The 20,543-nt window shown below is 38.5% G+C and overlaps 4 protein-coding genes across 7 annotated transcripts in view; 3 read left to right on the top strand and 1 right to left on the bottom strand.

Annotated features, from left to right (window-relative positions):
• The window catches only part of LOC131300260 (dnaJ protein ERDJ2A-like), an 8,204-nt gene extending 5,491 nt beyond the window's left edge, over nt 1-2,713 (top strand). Inside the window, exons 10-11 of the mRNA XM_058325997.1 lie at nt 175-285; nt 1,641-2,713. Coding sequence (XP_058181980.1) covers nt 175-285; nt 1,641-2,471 — 942 coding nt within the window. The 3' untranslated portion in view covers nt 2,472-2,713. The remainder of the gene's footprint in view (nt 1-174; nt 286-1,640) is intronic.
• A 649-nt stretch (nt 2,714-3,362) lies between these two features.
• LOC131299883 (uncharacterized) lies at nt 3,363-4,518 on the bottom strand. Its single transcript, XM_058325455.1, has 2 exons — nt 3,887-4,518; nt 3,363-3,810 (listed from the first exon to the last, which is right to left on the bottom strand). The coding sequence occupies exons 1-2, from the start codon at nt 4,516-4,518 to the stop codon at nt 3,363-3,365; spliced, it is 1,080 nt and encodes a 359-aa protein (XP_058181438.1).
• Nucleotides 4,519-5,481: 963 nt separating this feature from the next.
• Nucleotides 5,482-14,448, top strand: LOC131299882 (DUF21 domain-containing protein At5g52790-like). The gene is made up of 13 exons (XM_058325454.1): nt 5,482-7,229; nt 7,332-7,408; nt 7,491-7,574; nt 7,662-7,775; nt 8,530-8,616; nt 8,745-8,884; nt 8,966-9,053; nt 9,373-9,446; nt 9,594-9,727; nt 9,838-10,100; nt 11,051-11,097; nt 11,197-11,452; nt 12,581-14,448. Exons 1-13 carry the CDS (start codon nt 7,049-7,051, stop codon nt 12,626-12,628), a joined length of 1,593 nt encoding a protein of 530 aa, XP_058181437.1. The 5' UTR covers nt 5,482-7,048; the 3' UTR covers nt 12,629-14,448.
• Nucleotides 14,449-14,521: 73 nt separating this feature from the next.
• Nucleotides 14,522-20,136, top strand: LOC131300259 (DUF21 domain-containing protein At5g52790). Of its 4 annotated transcripts, none has more exons than XM_058325993.1 (15): nt 14,522-14,938; nt 15,894-16,132; nt 16,434-16,628; nt 16,721-16,797; nt 16,905-16,988; nt 17,106-17,219; nt 17,309-17,395; nt 17,487-17,626; nt 17,712-17,799; nt 18,135-18,208; nt 18,507-18,673; nt 18,784-18,980; nt 19,317-19,363; nt 19,453-19,735; nt 19,838-20,136. In XM_058325993.1, exons 3-15 carry the CDS (start codon nt 16,448-16,450, stop codon nt 19,877-19,879), a joined length of 1,581 nt encoding a protein of 526 aa, XP_058181976.1. In that variant the 5' UTR covers nt 14,522-14,938; nt 15,894-16,132; nt 16,434-16,447; the 3' UTR covers nt 19,880-20,136. The 4 variants fall into 4 exon arrangements, with proteins under 4 accessions (XP_058181976.1, XP_058181975.1, XP_058181978.1 ...); XM_058325992.1 differs by having other exon boundaries at nt 15,894-16,136; XM_058325995.1 differs by having other exon boundaries at nt 15,894-16,628.
• The last annotated feature ends 407 nt before the right edge of the window (nt 20,137-20,543 follow it).

Here is a 20,543-nt window from a genome sequence, read left to right as displayed (position 1 = left end):
TTGTGGTGGTAGCTTGCTTTGGAATATATACCGAAGTGGACAGAAAGGGAATTCATATGCTTTTATCTTGTTTGCTTTTCTTTTCTTTTGTTCCTGTACTATACTTTGAATGACTTAGTTCAGCTGCTGGTACCTAGTGAGCTATTGTTTTTACAAAAAAAAACTGTGATGCAGGCTGTTCCCCTCAGTGCAAGGAAGACATCTGGAGGATTTACCAATGGCACTGCACCTTTTCTGCAGCTTCCACATTTTAATGAGGCTGTTATGAAAAAGCTAGCCCGCAAGGCAAGTGGATAAAATCCTGTTTCTTCATGTCATCTGCCTTTTAATCTGCTGCTTGGACAGTGTTGTTAGAATATTATTAGTCTAAGTCCCACATTGCTTAGTCAAGTATTGTAACTACGTCTCCCGTATTATAAATAATAGTTATTTGTGTTAGGGTTCATTACAGAAAGTCTACTTGCACAGAAAATCTGCGCAGAGATTTCTATGTGGGGCTCACTAAGGGTCCCACACAAGTGATCCGAGCCGTTCATTATGTTTAAAACATTTTTTCAAGGGCCCCGGTGAAAAATCAGCTTAATCCGATACCTATAAGTACTCGATCTAATCGTCTAACTTTTCATTCTCTAAAAACTTGAATGAAAAGTTAGATGATTAAATCAAGCACTTATAGGTATCGGATTGAGCTGATTTTTCGCGGAGGCCCTTGAAAAAATGTTTTAAACATAATGAACGGCTCGGATCACTTGTGTGGGACCCGTAGCGGGCCCCACATAGAAATCTGTGCACAGATTTGCTGTGTCAGTAGACTGGTTCGGTTCATTAACACCCTATACACTTTTCTTATTCTCCCAAACAAGTGTTTCTACCTTTCGAACCGACCGGATCAAAAAAAAAAAAACCTTTCGAACCGACCAATGGGTTCAGTAGTTCCCGTTAACGAAACTCTAACCCTCCCCTCAAATCGGCGGACCCAAACCCATACAAAATACTAGTTCATCATTGCATCAACAAGGAATCAGGCAATATTTAGCAATCAGCATGTATCACTTGAAATCTGGGGAATAGAAACAGTTAGGCCCGCTCCTGTCTAAACAATTCTTTATAAAATGTTTCTTGGAGACTTGACTGTTCTTTTTTTTTTTTGATTGGCGACTTGACTGTCCTTTGCTGGTATGTAACTTGAACAGTGTACCACTTTGCGGGCATAAGACTGACGTGCCTCTTTGTGAATCTTATTAAGAAGCATGTGATTATAACTTATGCAGTCAAGATGAAAGTAGAGGGAAAATGCATATACACTGTCATTCAATGCGCTAAAGGTATTGATCAAAGTTTGTATTACTTGTCAGTCGATGGATGACAAGAACTACTGAAATACTATATATGTACATAAGACGGAGATTTCTAGTTCTAAGTTCACTAACAAACTTGGTTCCACAAAAACTTCTCAAACTCATGGGAATGCAGTTTGAAGATCAAGACACACTCCTAGAAATAATGTTGAACACTAAAACCGGAGACTACAAGACAACAGTTTGCTTTTTGACCAGACTAATTAGACACCTCTACATGCATTTTCTTGTACTCCTTTTTATGTGCTATCTTAATTTTTATCTTGTCTTTCATCTTTGCAGAAGGTGCGGAGTTTTCAAGAGCTTCGTGATATGGCTCCTGAAGACCGGGCGGAGCTGCTTACTCAAACAACTGGCTTCTCTGCTTCTGAAATCCTGGATGTGGAAAAGGTTCTGGAAATGATGCCTTCTTTAACACTTGAAGTGACTTGTGAGACCGAAGGGGAAGAGGGTATTCAGGAGGGTGACGTCGTCACTCTCCACACTTGGGTTACACTCAAGCGTGCGAATGGATTGATCCGTGCACTTCCCCATGCCCCTCAATACCCATTCCACAAGGAAGAGAACTTCTGGTTCCTCCTCGCGGACCCCACCCTGAACAACGTGTGGTTTTACCAAAAGGTCAGTTTCATGGATGAGGCGACAGCCATAACGGCTGCTTCAAAAGCAATAGAGGAGACTATGGAAGGGGCAGGAGCCACCTTGAAGGAAACTAGTACGGCGGTTAGGGAAGCGGTCGAGAAGGTTAAGGGCGGGTCCCGCCTCGTGATGGGAAAATTCCAGGCCCCGCCGGAGGGGAACTACAATTTGAGTTGTTACTTGGTTTGTGATTCGTGGATCGGTTGTGATATTAAAACAAGTTTGAAGTTGAAGGTTTTGAAGAGGACTCGGGCGGGGACACGGGGTGGTTACGTGGCCGAAGAGGGAACAGCTATGGCGGAGGATGGGGTCGAAGAGGAGGAGGAGATGGAAGAAGAGGAGTATGATGATTATGAGAGTGAGTATAGTGAAGATGATGAGGATAATAAGCAGGATAGTAAAAAGAAGGGGTCTGCTGCCAACGGCAAAGGTGGCAAATCAAGTTCAGAAGGTTCAGGATCTGATGAGGAATAGAATCTCTTTCTTTAAATTAACAGGGAGAAAAATTCAGTTTTTTTTGTTGGGTTTTCTGGTTTTTTTTTTAAACTAGCAAAAGTACCCAATCGTAGGACAACAACTATACAATCATCAGTGTTCTTGTTCTCATTTAGGTGAAATCTCCTGGTTTTGATACTGTAACTTCTGAGTTTGAATCTACAAATGCATGTCAGCTATTTTCAGGAGTATTTATCAAGAGCTCACCTGGCTTTTTAGAACTGGATTTTCTCCTTTTAGAAGAAAAGTACTGCATTTCAGCCCTTTTTCCCTTAACATCTGCTTTAGTTATCCATTTCATTGCACCCAGATGTTTTTATTATTTTTTCCTAGCCAAGTTCAACATTCAAAGGCACTTGGCCAATGTTGGAGAAAACTTTAGGGGTGTTTTGTGGAAAATGAAAATAATGTATACAAATAGAGGAGATATGCAGGGTCCATAAAACAATAGATGCAATTATATACACCATGCATGGGATAAATGGAGGCTCTTTTTTTGGGAAGTTGATGGGGGAGGGAGGGCAATGGGCTATGATGCTACCAAGTGATTTGGGAGCATGATGCTCCCAATGCTCCCAATTGTTCCTAATGCCTTTTTCGGGAAACAAATGAAAAAATAATTGAAAGCATCACCTAATTCTCATTCTTTTTGCATCTCTTTTTATTATTATTATTATTATGAACAGCCAAAACGCTCCTCAGGCTTACGTAGTCTTTTCATTACATAAAATCGAAAGTAAGGGACAAAGGAGTATTAACACTCGAATTACAAGGAAGCAAATTACGCCTAGCTAAAGCAGCTATCTCATGAGCAGCTCTATTAGCAGATCTACTGGCCCAACAAAAGGAGACATCTCCTTCCTCTGCCAACTACTGAATGTCCATAATCACTGCTCTAGAGTCCCAAGGTGGCACCAATTCTGAAACACTGAGGGAGATGGCCTTCTCGTTCTCGTTGTCTGATTCCATTTCTACGCCTTTAATGCCCAAACTAACTGCTAACTCGCACACTGCTTGAATGGCAAGAAGTTCTCCCCTCAAACTTGTGCGAGCATACACTTTCCTTGCAAAACCATCCAAGACTTCTCCTCTCCAATTCCTTAAAACCACTGCCATTGTGCTACTACTACTATTAGGAGGAATAGCAACGTCACAGTTGACTTTAAATTTCCCAAAGTCCGGAGCCCTCCAGGTGGTTGTAGCCCCTTGATCAATAGGGTTATCCATTTGGACTGAACTTCTCACTAAAAGTTTTGAAAACTCCATGCTACCATGATTGATTGCTGCCAGAGTGGTCACCGGATTAACCTTTGAATATCTGAACACAAAATTGTTCCTCACTTTCCAAATGTTCCAAGCCATCAAAGCTACCTTTCTCATAAAATCTGCCGCACCGTCCTTCCGTGAGGGAGTCCACTATTTCAGAAGCCCACTTCACCGTAGAGGAATTGCCCCCTAAATCCCCAAGAACCTGAATGTTGCACCCAAACCAGACTGGCCTCACCCAAGAGTAGAAAAACAAAGTGTGTTCCACCATTTCCACTTCCTTTCTCACAAATGGGGCATAAGTTGGAGGTGTTGCACCTACGTTTGAGTAAATTTTCCTTGGTCGCCAGAATATTGTTACACGCTCTCTCCACCAAAAACTCTCGACCTTGTTCACCACCTTCATACTCCACACAACTTTCCATAATCCCTTGTTTGGTTGAAAAGAAGACAAAGGTTTCTCCTTCAGTAAACTAATTAGCACCGAATTATGAGCTACCCCTATATGGTAACCAGATTTGACTGAGTAATCTCCATTGGAATTAAAGTGCCACACCAGTTGATCAGGTCTATAAATCAAAGGGATGGGTAAAATAGATGAAATAGCTTCAATCACATCCGGAGGAACAACACCAGCAAGCTTTCGCAAATCCCATTGGTTAGAGCCAAAATTGATCACATCAGTCACCTTATGAATATTGTAATCAGGGGGTTTGGGACTCGGAATTCTAAACTTGGGAGCGTAAGATTCTTTTTCCATCTAAACGAAGTATTCCATTTTCTTCTTCTTCTTCTTCTTTGTTTCATGGGCAATCCTACTTTTGGAGGAAAAAAAAAACTCCTTCCCCTAAATGTCATGCGGGATACATTTCTGAAAATTCAGGCCTTGTTTCTCCTAAACTATTGGTCTGGTATTCTTTTTAGCACTATTATTTACTTTTTGCAATTTCTTGTTTAACTTTCATCAAAATTTTATGAGTAATCATTCTTGTAAAAGTATAAAAGATGAACAAAAGTTTTTAAAAAAAAAAAAAATTAAGATATGACAACATTAAAGATAATTATTTCAATTTTTTCCTTGTCCTTAAGCGAACTCTTTTTTTCTTCTGATTGTAAGTTCGTATTTTTGACTTGTCTTGTCATGACCAATGACCAATCTAAAAAAATTTATCCTTAATCTGAAAATAATTAGAAGAAAAAAAAACCAAAATAAGAATTTAGGATGAACGAGAGTAGTGGTTTGAGGCTTTGAGCAAAGGGTAGGCCCCAAAATATTCCTTTCACGCGCGCGAATTATATTTCATGCCAGCGCTGTGTGTGTCAGTGTGTGTGTGTGTGAGAGAGAGAGAGAGAGAGAGAGAGAGAGAGAGAAGAGGAGGCAATGGTCATATTCCTCTCCGATTCTCAAATGAATGCGAATGTACTCGATTTGGTGTTTCAGCTTTAGTTTTTTGAAGTTGAAAAAATGGAGAAAAATAAGGTGACTGATGTGATCAATTTAGAAGGGCAACGATGAAGCCCTCACAAGGAGCTGACTGAACTGCGTAAATTGTCTTGTTTTTTGCAATTTTTTTGTGGTCACTATTTATGCTTCATTCATATGTTCGCTTCTTTGCTTCAATGCGACGATGCTGATCATCCTGTATTAATGCTTCAAATTTACTTACTTTTTACTTTTTATGTTTTTTTATAACCGGACATCCAGACCAGCTTATGTGCCCCGAGACTGATTTCGGGATGCTTAAGTCAATGACCGGGTAAATCCTCCGATGGCCCTAAGGTTTAATTTCAAATTAAGTTGATTTATGAAGAAGTTTGGAGATAGTGAATAAATTTATCAACTCCTGTGATTGACGTTTAAGATGCATGCTTAACGTCCGATTCGAATACATACGGGTTTGACCTCTTGTGTGCAAATTGTTGATACATGGCACCTGTTATGTGCAAATAGCTAGTGTTCTATTCCTTCAACTGTCTTTAACCACAACATGTAGTGCCTACCTTAGGCAACACATTTTGCAATACTACCTACGTAAATGGAGACCAAGCAACAATATACTACAAGTGCATTAGGTAGAATCTTCACAAATTCATACAAATTTCAATAAATTGCTATGCTGAACTCAACAAGTTCTATGGTTTAGACGTTAGACTATGATCACCGTTCCATTTTAGGACATTCAACACGTAGACCCAAGTTACTTTCACCGGCTATTTAATATGGTTGTCTTGGTTTTTTTATTCTTATGTTGTCCCAAGTCTGAATCTCCATGTCATTATTTTAGTTAAACCAAAATTCTGACAACAGAATAGGCCAGAAGATCATGCTGAAATTTGATTCTTCGGGAACCGGATTACAGATTTTCTTTACATTCTATGCTCCCATTTCCAAGTTGCAATGGAGCTTTTAGTGGCACACGAATCACAAGTTAGGTATGTATGTGGTTTCATTCCCATGATCTAGAAGAGTATCTTACCGGGTTGGTTAGAATGGAAGTAGAGTACAGACAGGAAACACCTGTTACACATACTCATTTAGCACAAGAGCTATCTGGTGTAGTTTCACATGGATCAAGGAAGATAGGAATATGCATTGCTCTTTAAAGGGCATGTATATATTCTTAAAACCTATAGTTAGCACATATGTGGGTGCTGAAACCCTCTTACTCCACCACTATCAGTCAAAAGTTTTATTCTTCTTTTTTGTTCTTCCAACATTGGAGTTTGCATGTTTTTTCAATTTTTAACTTTCAGTGTATTTGCTGCTTCTGTATCTAGAATCTTGAGCAAGTATCTGGGCAGTTGGTAGAATGAGATTAAAATACAGAAGGGCAACCCCCAGATACATATGAAAAATTTGTGATAGGAGCTATCTGGCGTAGGCTCACAGGGATCAAGGCATGTGGGACCATCTTACTCTACTATCAGTTAAAAAGTATTGTATGGCATGCATTTCATTATTTTTCCTACTTTGCTTTTTCTGACATGGAAGATTGCATACTTTTCAACTTTTAAACCTTACCCATCACAAAAATACCAAAAAGTTATTTGCTACTTACTGTCTCTTGCTAGAACTTGTTATGTAGCCGTGTGTGTGGCAGTTGCATCTTGGACTTCTGTGCCTAACAACTTTTTGTCCTTCTCCATATCTCATTGGATTATTGCCTTAGAGCAATTCATAACTCTTCGATTCTATTTATACAACTTTAATTCCTTCATTTTCTCTGCCATTACATTCCCCACCGCAATCATTCTTCCATCTTCATACATTTTGTAAACTAAACAACACAATGAGAGAAGACAATGCGCCATGTTGTGAGCCCAAGTTTTGGCTGTATCTATTCATATGTTTCGTCCTCGTGTCATTTGCTGGTCTCATGTCAGGCCTTTCTCTTGGACTCTTGTCCTTCACCCAAGTTGATCTTGAAGTCCTTGTTAAGGCCGGTCTACCCCAAGACCAGAAGAATGCTGGTTGGTACACATGACATAGTCCTTAAGTCACCTGGTTATTTCTTTTCCTTCAAAAAAAATTCAGGAGTTATACTGATGTTATCTTCCTTATTGATTTGCCAGCAAAGATTTTGCCCATTGTTAAGAATGAGTATTTGCTCTTATGCACCCTCCTTGTTGGGAAAACACTGGCAATGGAGGTATGTTGCAAATATGTAGTTTGACCTAGTGGAATTAATCTACTTTATTGTAGCCGACTGTTGATTTTTTATGTTATTCAAGACCCTTCCTATATTCCTGGATTCCATTCTCCCCTTTTGGGCTGCTATACTCGTGTCAGTCACCCTGGTTCTTGCATTTGCTGAGGTAAATAAATGAGTTCTCGATTAATTTACAATTAATTAATTTATTCAAATCATCATTTATTAGAGATTTTATATTCTGATTTTGTAGATCATCCCTCAAGCTGTCTGTTCGCGGTATGGACTAAGTTTTGGTGCAAAATTTTGTGTATTAGTTCGCTGCCTCTTGGTCGTATTCTTCCCAGTGTCGTATCCATTTAGTAAGGTAATTATCATGTTTGATATAACCTCTAAGATGGTTAAGTTTCTGGCTTCTAGCGCCTCCTATACTTTTTTCTTCACATTCGGCAATAAAGTACCATCTAATCATAACATTGAAGAGGTTCTCAGCCTGTTTAGAGTTCAAAGTCCAAGTAATACGGCAGCTTTGAAGATTGATCAAGCAATGCTCCACCATGTCCTTCAATTATTTGTCAAACAGATAGAGAATTCACTCTCAAATAATAGAAGTCCTTTCAAACAGGAGATATTGATTGTAGCATTTGAAGTTTGTATCAGAACCTTATTAAGCATGAGCAGAGCACCCGTGTGTGAAACTACTGATTGAAAGTTGTATCCCCTATTAGGAAGGAAAAGAAATTGGACTAAATAACTTTTTGACTACCAAACCAACTCACGTGGATGACTCTATTGATATGCAAATAATGCTTTTGAACTAATATGGACTGAGCTTGTGAATCAAGACCGTACTCCCTCCATCCTTCACTGTTAGTCCTCTATTCCATCTTGGGATGTCTCAAAGTACTCTTTAAAAGGTGAATAAAAAAAGGACAAAAGGGTACTTTTCAAATCTATGCTTTGAAAATTGCATTCAAGTACAATGATTTGCATGTTCCCTTGAAATGTTGGAAATCAGAATATTGACTGACCAAAGGGACGGAGGGAGTACTAAACTAAGATGTCCAGACCATTAGAGTTTATGCGAAACTACAGTTGGTTTGTGCTTTCTGTTGTGTCAGCTGTTGGATTGGCTCATGGGGAAGGGTCATTCCTCACTTTTAAGGCGAGCGGAGTTGAAGACATTGGTTGATTTTCACGGAAATGAGGTTAGCATTATCTTCAATTTATTGCAGTTTGATTTCTGTAGTGATTTTATTTCTGTCATCTCATATTGGGATATATGCAATTGCTTCTGGTGTCCAAGAAAGTAAAACTATTGTTATTGAATTTTTAGGCAGGAAAAGGTGGAAAGCTATTGCACCACGAAACTACTATTATTAGTGGAGCATTGGATATGACACAGAAGACTGCTAAAGATTCTCTGACACCTATATCTCAAACCTTTTCGCTTGATATAAATTCTAAACTTGACATGTTTGTACCTCCTTTGAAATGTGTCAATATATCTGAATGTTACATCTTCATCATTAAAACCATGATCCTTCTTTGTTTTAGGCGCACAATGAGGTTAGTAATGAGCAAGGGCCACAGTCGGATACCCATCTATAGCGGAAGCCCAAAAAATATTATCGGTCTAGTTTTGGTAAGTCACATAATATTGTATTATTGTTACGATGGCATGAGCTGATTCACAGTGATGACCTGCAATACCAACATAGTGTGTGTATTAGTCTTTGTTTGGTTCATACTCGTTTACATTCCAAATAGCATGAGCATTCACATTGTTTGTGTTACACCGACTTGTTACTGTTTGTTATGGTAATTATTTGGAAAGGGCCAAGTTCTTGTGCTTGATTTGTTGCTGGTAAAGATAAGGTAAGAAGTTGCTCGTCTCATTCCAGCTTGCTTTTAGCCAAAACCTATGGTGTGGATAGATTCACAATATCTTCCTCTTGATGTAGGTAAAAAATTTGATCTTCTGTCGTCCAGAGGATGAAACCCCAATTAAAAACATGACTATCAGGCGAATTCCTAGGTATGAAATTTGCTTATCAGCAGCTTCAGGAATAAGCATTTGCTCATGCTATTGCAAACATCCTCAATTACAAAATGCATGTTCATTATCACTTTGATGGCCAATAAGTTTCTGAAACCATTCCTCCAAATTTCCTATCTCTTGCAGGGTAGATGACAACCGGCCACTTTATGATATACTGAACCAATTCCAAAAGGGCCATGCTCACATGGCCGTTGTTGTCAAAGGAATGTCAACGTATCTTCAGGAGCTGCCAAAACGAACATGGATACTAATTCATACTTGAAAGCGAAGCAAATAGGGAGAAAAGGTAAAACATGGTGTCCACTGCCTGTCAAAACCATCCAAAGTTCAATTTGGATCATAATATTTGTAAATTTTTTTATTCCAGGGATCCATTCACCATTTGGGAAAAAGGAGCACGTACACTACTCAACGGATGCATCATCCTCTTTGTATTCTAGTGATAATGAAACTCAAAGTCCTGCACTTGAGAGTATCAAGGAGCAAGGTCATATGCATTGGCAGTTGGAGAAGTGGAAGCAAGGAGAAGGGTGTAGTACATATGAAGAGTTGGAATCTCTTCCAAATAATTCTGATGAAGAGGTCGTTGGTAGCATAACAATGGAGGATGTTATGGAGGAGCTCCTACAGGTAGTGTCCCTTAGTAATAGCAGATGTTAGATTTGCTGCTTATCAGTAAATTCTATTTCTACCTGATGTATAATTTGAGTCTGTCCACATACTTTGAAATTCTACCCAACTCCTAGATTTCTTAATACTCGCTCCTGTTGTGTGCCTGAAAGCTCACCACTCACATAAACCATTATTAATCTGGACGTGGAGTCGTAGCCCAGAGGTAGGTACCATGTACTCCCATACATTTCACTGGGGCCAAACCTCACTACTTCAACTAACAAAATTGACTTACGCCGAGGGAAAAAAAACCCATTCTTAATCTGCAATCTTTATGCAAAAAGGAATTGAGAAAAATTGCTCCCTACAATTAACCCTCATTATAAAGGATAACAATCTTAACTGGTGCACTGAAGGATTCCAATTAATCAATTGTTCATGAGTCTCAAATTATTTCATGGTGGTAAGGTGGGATGTTTTTGTAATTTGGGAAAAAAATTATAATCATTTGTCTGAAATGAATTTCAAGTATGAACCAATTGTATCTTTCTACTAGCCTAAGGTATTGCCTTGCCATTTTAACTCTCTATCCATTTGACTGGGAGGGCTCTTGAGTAGCGATTACTCCTCAATTGTCTATTCTAAAAGGGGCAGGACTGCGGATAAATGGCTGCTCTGGTATAGAAATCTCATTCTCATGCTTGGTTGTCTGAGTTTTTGGTATTGATGAATTAGATGAAAACAACAAAAACAAAAGACAATTTATGTGTGGATACATTCATACTTCTCTGCAGGTTAATAGTTCCATCATAGACCCTCCCATTCAGTCAATATTTTAGTATCAAGAGAATCTATGTCTCTCTCTCTATATCATAATTTGTTGATAGAAGCATTGAATTTAAATGCATATTCTGATTTTGCCTTCTGGATATGTAGTTCCAGGTAACATAACTCCCTTTTTTCTTTAGGAAGAAATATTGGATGAAACTGATGAATATGTTGACATCCATAGCCGGTGAGTAAGGGCCATTCTGGTTTTTTTGGTCATCACTTTATTCTAGGATACGTTTTTCAGACCATGATACAGATGAGTCGGTGAACTTTCTTCTTCCAGAATCAAAATTAATCTACTACCTTCAAGAAGGTCATCATCAAGATCTCCTGGAGTAGCTTCAGCGCCTGGAATTCATTGGAGAACTCCAGAGCTATCTCCACTGTCTTCATATACTCCGATACTTTGTTCACCACTTTCCCCCTACATTCAACTTCCACTTGTTAGACCAATTCTATATGCTTCTCCAGGAAAATCCATTCCAAATTCTCCTTCCGGATATATGCACCCTGTTCTCAGCTCTCCATCTTCCCATCGAGTAAGTCATGATTCATGCTCCAAGCACTGCTATTCATAGTCATTGCTTTACAGAGTTTGTTATTCAAGTTATTCACTTGTGCTGTAAGGTCAGATTTTTAGTTTTTTTATGGCAAGACTTACTTCTGAGGGTTTTGCTCTTCTGTTGAAGCACTTTGTGTAATTTTAATGCTTGCCTACCCATTTGGAAAAAGTCTCAGAGGTCCGTAATACCATGTGGCCGTGTACCTAGCTAGTGTATCTCGTCGTGTACCCCCAACTTGTCCCCTCTATCCTAATCATGTGGCATGTTACGAGATTAGGATTGACACATATTTTTATGCCAATTTCACATTTAATTGTATTTTTACTTCAAAGGAAAACTGAGTAATAGAATTGGGAAACCTCGGTTGCAAGGTTCTAATAATCGCTAGGCGCCGCTAGTTTGGCAAAAGAGAGTCACCTAGCACCTAACCGACAAGTACCCAACTAGTCGGTGCCGTCAATTTTTATAAAAATATTTCCTACCCTCCCCCAAAGTTGAGTAAGAAATTAGGAAAAGGTGAAATAACAAAAGTGAAGACTTAAAAATAGCACAGAATATATACAAATTTATATGTTATATATATATATATATATATATATATATATATATACATATAAATATTTTTGCTATGCCTTATGTATATATTTTATCAGCCGATTTAGGGCTTGATATGTCAATTGTATATCAATTTTTATTAAATAACACTTAACACCTTGTATTTTTTATTATTACCATGTAACCCCAAAATACCTTTAAAAGATATACTTATTAATCCCTGCCTAGCTGATTAATTGGCGACAAATTGCCGACAAATGTAAAAGCGCCTAATTACCACCTAGATCCTAAAATCTAGGCGTTGGGGGTCCGCCTAACACCTAGACATAGGTGGCCACCTAGGCCTACTTTTAGAGCATAGCTCAGGGGAGCATTTCAGATTTAGAAATATTTTGTTCTTTGCTACTGGAAACACTATTTGCCAAGAGTTCCTGTTTATAAAGAGGGTAATTGATGTTCTTCTTTTCTATTTATTTGATGAATCCATGGGCTTTTAGGAAACCTTTTGGTCGAGTGATTTGATATTCCCTCATTCAACTTGCTAAACAGGTCTCAAGAAAACCATATGAAAGACTCTGGCAGCCAAGTAGAGTTTAAAAGCTCTTACTCTCGTAGAAAAGATTGCTAAAGCTTCAACAGTTGAGGTGATAGCAACAGGTTAGAAGATATGGCAAAAATGGAGTTCCTTAATCACCACCCTCCATCAGCATCAATCTGTACTAGTGTTTGAGTTGCGTCAAATTGATGATGCCTACTGCTGCTTGTAAACAAACTATAGCAAATGTGAAACTCAAGGAGTCAAAACAGACACGTTTGATGGAACATAAAGTCCAAAACTGTTGATCCTATTTATGTTGTCAATTGCGTGTTGTCTGATACTAGGGGAGCTCCCTTCCAGCCTCAGAGTGTCTTACTCCGCAAATGAGTTTAAATATATACGTATGCAGGAAAGTACTATACAAACTCATTCTTTTGACTATTTTTAAACTTACTGAGGTGTCATGCGGCAGTTATACTTTGATGTTCAGAATGGGTCTTACTTGAATGAAAGTATAGGGACAATTCACGTGAGCAAGAAACGTTATAATTATTTTGTTCGCATAGCATTACTTATGTGTGTAATATTGGGTTGGTATGAAAATAAGACGCAGATAAGGTACTTTAAGAAGATTCCAATTTTTCCGTCTCCCATGAATGCAACCTATAAGTGACTTCAATTCTTGTATTTTTTGTTTCTTTGGATTGGTCCAAGGTCTCCACTTCATATGCCTGATTGCTAGCGTTTTACTCAGGATGATAACAAATTGAGCACTGTTTTTAACTGTCTTAACAAATGTAGCATGTTTCGATGAATGTTATGGTTAAACCAATTTGACTTCTACCAAAGTGTTCACCACATTCAATGCTTAGATATCGCACTATTTTTCTGTAAACCTGTTTATTCATCTTTTCAAATTTTCAAATTAATTAATTCATTTGGTAAACTAGGCTCTAAGAGACTTCTTTGGGGTAAAATTAGAAATGTCATATATAATTGATCTTTTTCTCTTTTTTTGGTCAAGCGGAAAATCATATAATTGATCATATAATCTTGGTTACATAGATGCTTTTTATACAACATCGTCAATGGGAGCACATTTAACTATCCATGGGGCTAAGAGCCCTCACAGCCCCGGCACAACGAGGCAAACCACTGTATAAAAATCGAAGTTGTCTTTTCTTTAGGGGTAGGTGGATTAGTGGTTACCGGCGAAAAGCACTTTATAATTGGCTAGAAACAAGTGATACCAAATACTGTGCATTTTATTTTTGTGTTTGCTCATGTGCATCAAACCTTCATTAAGCAAGGTCCAATAATCCGTCAGTAGTGCTACGCACACATCATACCAGAGATTGATTCATTGTTGTTTTCATTCTTAGTCAAAACCAGTATGATGTTCCAATGGCATATATGCCAACGATAGTTTACTACAAAGACTTGCATACTCATTGGAAGGTCTTTAGATTCCAGACCAGACAAGTGTACATGTTTCCTTGCCTTATTTCAGAACTGCTTGGGAATGGAATAGAGCACAAATAAGCACAAGAGAGATCGAAAGGGATGCAAACTAGAAATGTGAGAGCTACTGTTGTAACTGTACTATTGTTTATCCATCCAAAGGCAGCTGGCAAAGAATAATTTAAGAATGAACAGTCAATACGCAGCTGGTATCTAGCAATACTCTTTCTCTTATATGCATCTATTTCCCATCATATGCTATAACCATCCTGATCAGTGGCCCATTCATTGTTACAAGCATTCAAGCCCCTTAGGGCTCTTATTTTTCTGATCTGGCTTCTTAAGAATTCTGTGAGAAAGGCAGATGTTATTTTCAACAGGCTTTCTGATTATTATGTCAACTCATCCTCTTCCATTGTTTGCCAGGCTGGACTTGTGCTTAGCCTCTAGCCATGTTATTAACTTGGAGATTCAAATGCAACAGGTTTGGCCTTACAGGAGGTCTCACGACCAAGATATCTGAGCTTCTTGGCATTGGCCTATTATTATCGACATCAGAAAGTAAAATGATGCAGTCTCAGAGAAAAATATGCTATTGTAGTTCGACTGGTGATTTTTCCGATGAGAAATGGAGAGTCTATTTCTGGACATGTTTAACAGTGGGTTGGGCATTTTCATAACATTGTCTGTACTATTAGTTGTGCAATGTCTTACTCTTGGACTTGGCAAACTAAGTTGCATATTTGACCATCAGATTTTGGTTGGTTTATGAATACTTCTACATTGATTGTCCATTTGTTGGGATTTTGCAGGGAACTTTCTGTTCTTTCAGGAAGGTCAACTTTGTTCTGCTTAAACACTGACCATTGATTCATGCACCCGGAACTCTTCCTAAGAGTTTTAGCTTGGTAGGTACTGAGCACGTTTGTAATATATTCTCACTTAAGAATATCAAATTTATGCTGCCAGTTTGCCAATACAGTGTGCCAATATCCTTGTTAGGGCTCTTAACTATGCATGGCAAATCTACTGTCATTCTGGCCATGAATCTGCGCGTTGCTCATACAACGAGCTATAAGTTGGTCGTCACTCTTTCATAAACATGTGGTCGGTGCATCTACGGATTTCGTCCCATATTTGCATTGGAATATCTGGTTCAGTTGTATTCATATTAGATGTGCTCTGGTTGAATAAGAAGGGTGAAGAAATTGTTGTATTAAAAGCAGATAAATCTGTGGAAATTAGAAGGGAAAGAATATCATTAAGTGAAATGCTCTGACATAAATATTGGGTTGAGTTCAGAGGGTCATTTGTTTACATCCTTGGTACGCTTCCCTAGAGGAAATTTTATGTCATGATAAGTAGGTATTGTTTTACCTAACCTTTCTTTAATTGCTGTGGTGTGCATCCACATGTAGTAAACAAGTATAAAACAGGGTTGCAGAATGATGCGTTCACCTTCAGGCTCAACTAAGCACAACATTTGGCCCAATATAATATACAATCAACCCATGTTGCTTTCAACAACTTTTAATTTTTTTTATTACTTTGGCTTTTGATGCTTTATTCAATGGGTTTGCAATTATTAATTCCCCCCCCCCCCCCCTTCCAGTACTCCTCTAGAAAAGTCTTAAACCGTGCATATTTGTGTTTGGAAAAAAATTATGTTAGCAGTGCATTTGCCAGCCATGCATCTTGAATTGATTGTTGTTATGAGTAATTTATAGCATCACGTCAACAGCACTTGACAAGCCATGTAAGTCCAGTGAGAAACTTCCTACTGAGCTTCCATTCTTGTCATGTACTGTTTTCTGCAACTGCTCTCGCACATTCATTATTATATTCTATGTGGGTTTCATGTAGCATCACCAAGGACAGAACTTGATCTCCTCAGAAAGGTGGAGCAAAAGGGCTAAAAGAAAGTTGCACCAAACATGAAACAAATATGGAAACAAAGATACCTGAAAATCTGAGGCTGGACAAAACAGCACAACCCAAAATGTTGGAGATGTGATTATCTGATTCCTCTCTGGGAAATGCATGCTGATAACTGAAGATTGTGGTTTATCAACATCAGAGGAGTACATCCTGTCTCAGTGATTGTAGGTTTGATGTTATGCTTTTCTTTTTGTTGTTGTAGTTGATTACATAACCTTCTTAAGTTCTTATAATTTCCTAATGACTGCTATTGGTTTTTGTTTATTGGACTTTTGGATGTTTATGACTCTGCATCTATCTTACTTTTCCTTTTGTTTTTTCTGTGGGTAAGCAATTTGAGCAAAAGATAGAGTTCCTGCTCTTTGTCCATATCCATCAAGTCTATTTAAACCTAACTGCCTTGGTTGTGCTCCATCTTGTTCTTTTGCTTCCCATCTTATATTTCCATCTCCAATCATATTTCAGTTCGTAACAGCACAATGGCAGCAAATGACGTGCCATGTTGTGAGACCATGTTCTGGGTGTACCTAATGATCTCTGCGGGCTTGGTACTTTTTGCTGGTATCATGTCTGGCCTCACTCTGGGACTCATGTCCCTTAGTCTTGTTGATCTTGAGGTTCTCACCAAGGCCGGTCAGCCTGAGGATAGAAAAAATGCAGGTTTGATCTTTGTTCTTCTCTTCAATTCATTCAGCTCATGTATTTGCTTGAAGTATCATCTGCTGCTATATGTTTTGTATTCTTGATGGCAGCAAAAATCCTACCCATTGTTAAGAACCAACACTTGCTCCTGTGTACCCTCCTCATATGCAATGCCATGGCAATGGAGGTACTTTAGTTTCATTGAATCTATGGCAATTGGTTGTTTCAAAATTTGATTAATCTACTCTCTCTCTCTCTCTCTCTCTCTCTCTCTCTCTCTCTCTTTGCATTCAGGCTTTGCCCATTTTCCTTGATTCACTACTACCAGCTTGGGGTGCTATTTTGATATCCGTTACCCTTATACTTGCATTCGGTGAGGTAATTTCTTGGATGAACATTCTGTCTTTTGGAATTTGTTTGATGTTTGATTGCTGATAGCTTAATAAACAGTAGTTTATGTTTTCGTTTTTGCTCGTTTGCCCTTTTTCTTCACAGATTATCCCTCAAGCCGTGTGCTCTCGGTATGGACTGAGTGTAGGGGCAAAACTGTCGGGCGTAGTTCGGGTGCTTGTCATAATCTTCTTCCCTATATCTTACCCTATCAGTAAGGTAACATGCTCCTGTGTATGGTAAATGAAAATCGTCCTTCTGAGTTATTTTCAAACTATTTGATGGGTGTTCTGTTCGTATTGTGACAGCTGTTGGATTTTCTCCTCGGAAAGGGGCATTCTGCACTTCTAAGACGAGCAGAACTGAAGACATTGGTGGACCTTCATGGCAATGAGGTTAGCATCTAATTCTCATACCTGGAAGTTATGTCGCCAATTTTTGGGTTTCTTCTGCTAGTAAAATATCTATCTTCATGCTAAAAATCAGGCAGGGAAAGGTGGAGAGCTGACACATGATGAAACTACCATAATCTCTGGAGCGTTGGATTTAACTCAAAAGATGGCCAAAGACGCTATGACACCCATGTCTAAAATATTTTCCCTTGATCTCAATTCTAAACTGAATGAGTATGCTGCAAACTTGCTTTGCTACACGTGCTATTTAAACATGTTCTGCTTCCTATAAATTCATGTTATTCTTTTCTGTCCACAGGGAAACAATGAGCTTGCTAATGAGCAAAGGGCACAGCCGTGTACCTGTCTATTCTGGAAGCCCGACGAATATTATAGGCCTTATTTTGGTAAGAACAGTGGAACCTGCAAATGTTGTTTCAGGTTTATGGTGAAAATTAGGATGCTTGAGATAGAATCTTGATTTTCTTACTGATTGGGCAATATTTCAGCAATCCTTTTTGTTTATTACCTGACCAACCCCTCTAATAGATACAGTACTTCTTAAAGAAGTAGATGTAAAAGGGAGGATGTGAATGTCTGATGCATAACTTTCTTTACTTTGTGTAAACTTGCCTAATACTGTAGAAAGCTTTCGTATACACTGTGTTAATCTTCTCTGTTAAAGGTCTATCCTCGGCCAAGTTGATGTCATCTAACCACTACAAGTTCTCTGGGAATTCAGGTAAAAAACCTAATCAAATGCCATCCTGAAGATGAGACACCAATCAGAAATCTTACCATCAGGAGAATTCCAAGGTAAGAAAATTCAGGAAAAATTGCGTCCTTGTGTTCATATTTTTTCTTCGTAAATAGAAGCGTTTGACTTTTATTTTGGGTACAATAGTTTATCTATAAGTCTGCTTCATATTCTCTAGCATTTAATTTTGCTTTTAAATGATAATCGGACAGTCGGAATACACCAGCCTATTTAACTGTGACAGCCGAAAAATGGAGAACATCAGTCTCTTCTCTCGTCTTGCCAATCTTCTGTGCAACCAATATTTGTTTCATAAATATCACTCCTTATTTTCTTGTGTAATTTTATGTATCAAAGGGTTCATGATAGTTTACCACTCTATGAGATTCTGAATCAATTTCAAAAGGGCCACAGCCACATGGCTGTAGTTGTGAAGAGTAAACACGATATTAAGGGCTCTGCCGAAAATGCAACAGCTGAAAATGGTATGTTTCAGATCAACATCAAAGCAAGTTCAGAAAAAGGTAATTTATATACAAGTTCTTTGCATTAGCTGTTATCGATCCTTTGATAAAGTTAAGCCCGGCGTAACACAAGGAACCGTGTTTATATTTTGGTCTTTGGTATTATGTAGGGATGCAACGATATGCATCATCTGTGACTTCTAGTGAGACGGAAACTCAGAGTCCAGCCTTACATAACGTATTTGAACGACGTGATGAATGGGGAGATGACACTTTGAGAAAGGAGGTTTTGGAATCTCTTCCCGATCAAGAGGAAGAAGTCATTGGTATCATTACGATGGAAGATGTACTAGAGGAACTATTACAGGTAGGAGGTAGCAATTTCAGTAGAAAAATATACATTGCTTAATAGTTAATGTAGCTCCTGTTGAGATAGTTTGAGAGTTGAGAATTAAAATTGATGTTTTCTGAGCAATGGGATGTTATACACACCATCACCTCTCAAAAACTGGCACTTCTTGTTGAAATTAAGTCACTGCCACTTGAGTGCATGACATGATTTAGTATGTAGTTCCTTCTTTTCTCTTGAAATTTCTGGTATGGTAACTTACCACTTGCTTTTGTACTTTACTTTATGTGCCTATTCTCCTCTTTGGTGGCATGCCTTATGAATCGAACCTAACATCTGTGCATTGTTTTGAAGGAAGAAATACTGGATGAAACTGATGAGTACGTAGACGTTCACAACAAGTGAGTTAGAAAATTCCCATTTAATTATATTCCACCTCCCTGAGTTATAGTTAAGATTAAATATTCTAATTTCACTGGTGTTCTCTCAGAATCAAAATCAACATGGCTCCTTCAATACGTTCGTTATCATCAAGATCTCCTGAAGCACCATCTCATATGACCTGGCGAACTCCCGGTGCATCTCCACTTTCTTCTAGTCATCCGACGCCAGCTTCTTATCATCAGACTGCTATACTGCGTTCACCGATTGCCCCATATATGCCGTCACCACTTATAAGACCAACTCTCTGTCCATCCCCTGGGCAATCCGTATCAACTTCTCCAGCAGCTGGATTTTCAGGTCTAGTTCGCAGCTCTCCATCTTCACATCGGGTATGCCTAAATTCACTAAGCAAACAAGTATTTACGTTGAATATGATGAAATCACCTTTTAATACCCTTTATTGATGATGTTTTTAATGATTATTTCTGCAGGTGTCAAGGAAACCATATGAGAAACTGAAACAGCCCAAGTAACTCTTGGAGCCACCTCATTCCAAGCGTAAACGTAAATGGCTATGGGAGGGGCTGTAGGATTATAGTCCGGGGTTCGCGCAAGCTGTCCCGGGACACCCTGCATTATCAAGGGGAAAAAAAGTTCCCACTTTTTGTCATGATGGTCTTTGCAGATTTTAGTTATGCTTTACTTGTACAATATTGGAATTTGTATTTCACTTCCTCTAAGGATTATCATTTTGAACGAAGAAAAAAATAACATGATATTGTTGTCAGAAGTAGCTCCGATCGTGAGGTTTGGTTGTATGATCTGCTTCAAGTGCTTCTGTTTTGGTGGAAAAGGCTGCTGTATTATTTGTAGGCAAAATAAGCCATCTCATATCAACAACAATATGTAGGGAGAATACTTCATTTGCTAACTTTCGTCTGCATTACCTTCAAGAATTTGTGTGGTTAACTACTTCATTTGTGTGTCTAAATATGGAATGCAGCCGAGCTGAACACTCAAACACCTCGGATAAGGTTATGTGATCTCTAACCGACCTAAATAATTTGACGTTCGCGCTACCGTAAACCATACAAGGAACTCCTCTGTTACCCATGACATACCCAAATATATATTCTAAATACTTTTTATCGCATAGAATAGAGAAAATGAGCTAAGAAATATAAATGGCATGTTCTT

The sequence above is a fragment of the Rhododendron vialii genome, chromosome 9a (assembly GCF_030253575.1).
Source record: "Rhododendron vialii isolate Sample 1 chromosome 9a, ASM3025357v1".
NCBI lineage: Eukaryota > Viridiplantae > Streptophyta > Magnoliopsida > Ericales > Ericaceae > Rhododendron > Rhododendron vialii.
Note: the sequence above shows the minus strand (reverse complement) of the source record. Positions and strands in the feature narration are given on the sequence as shown.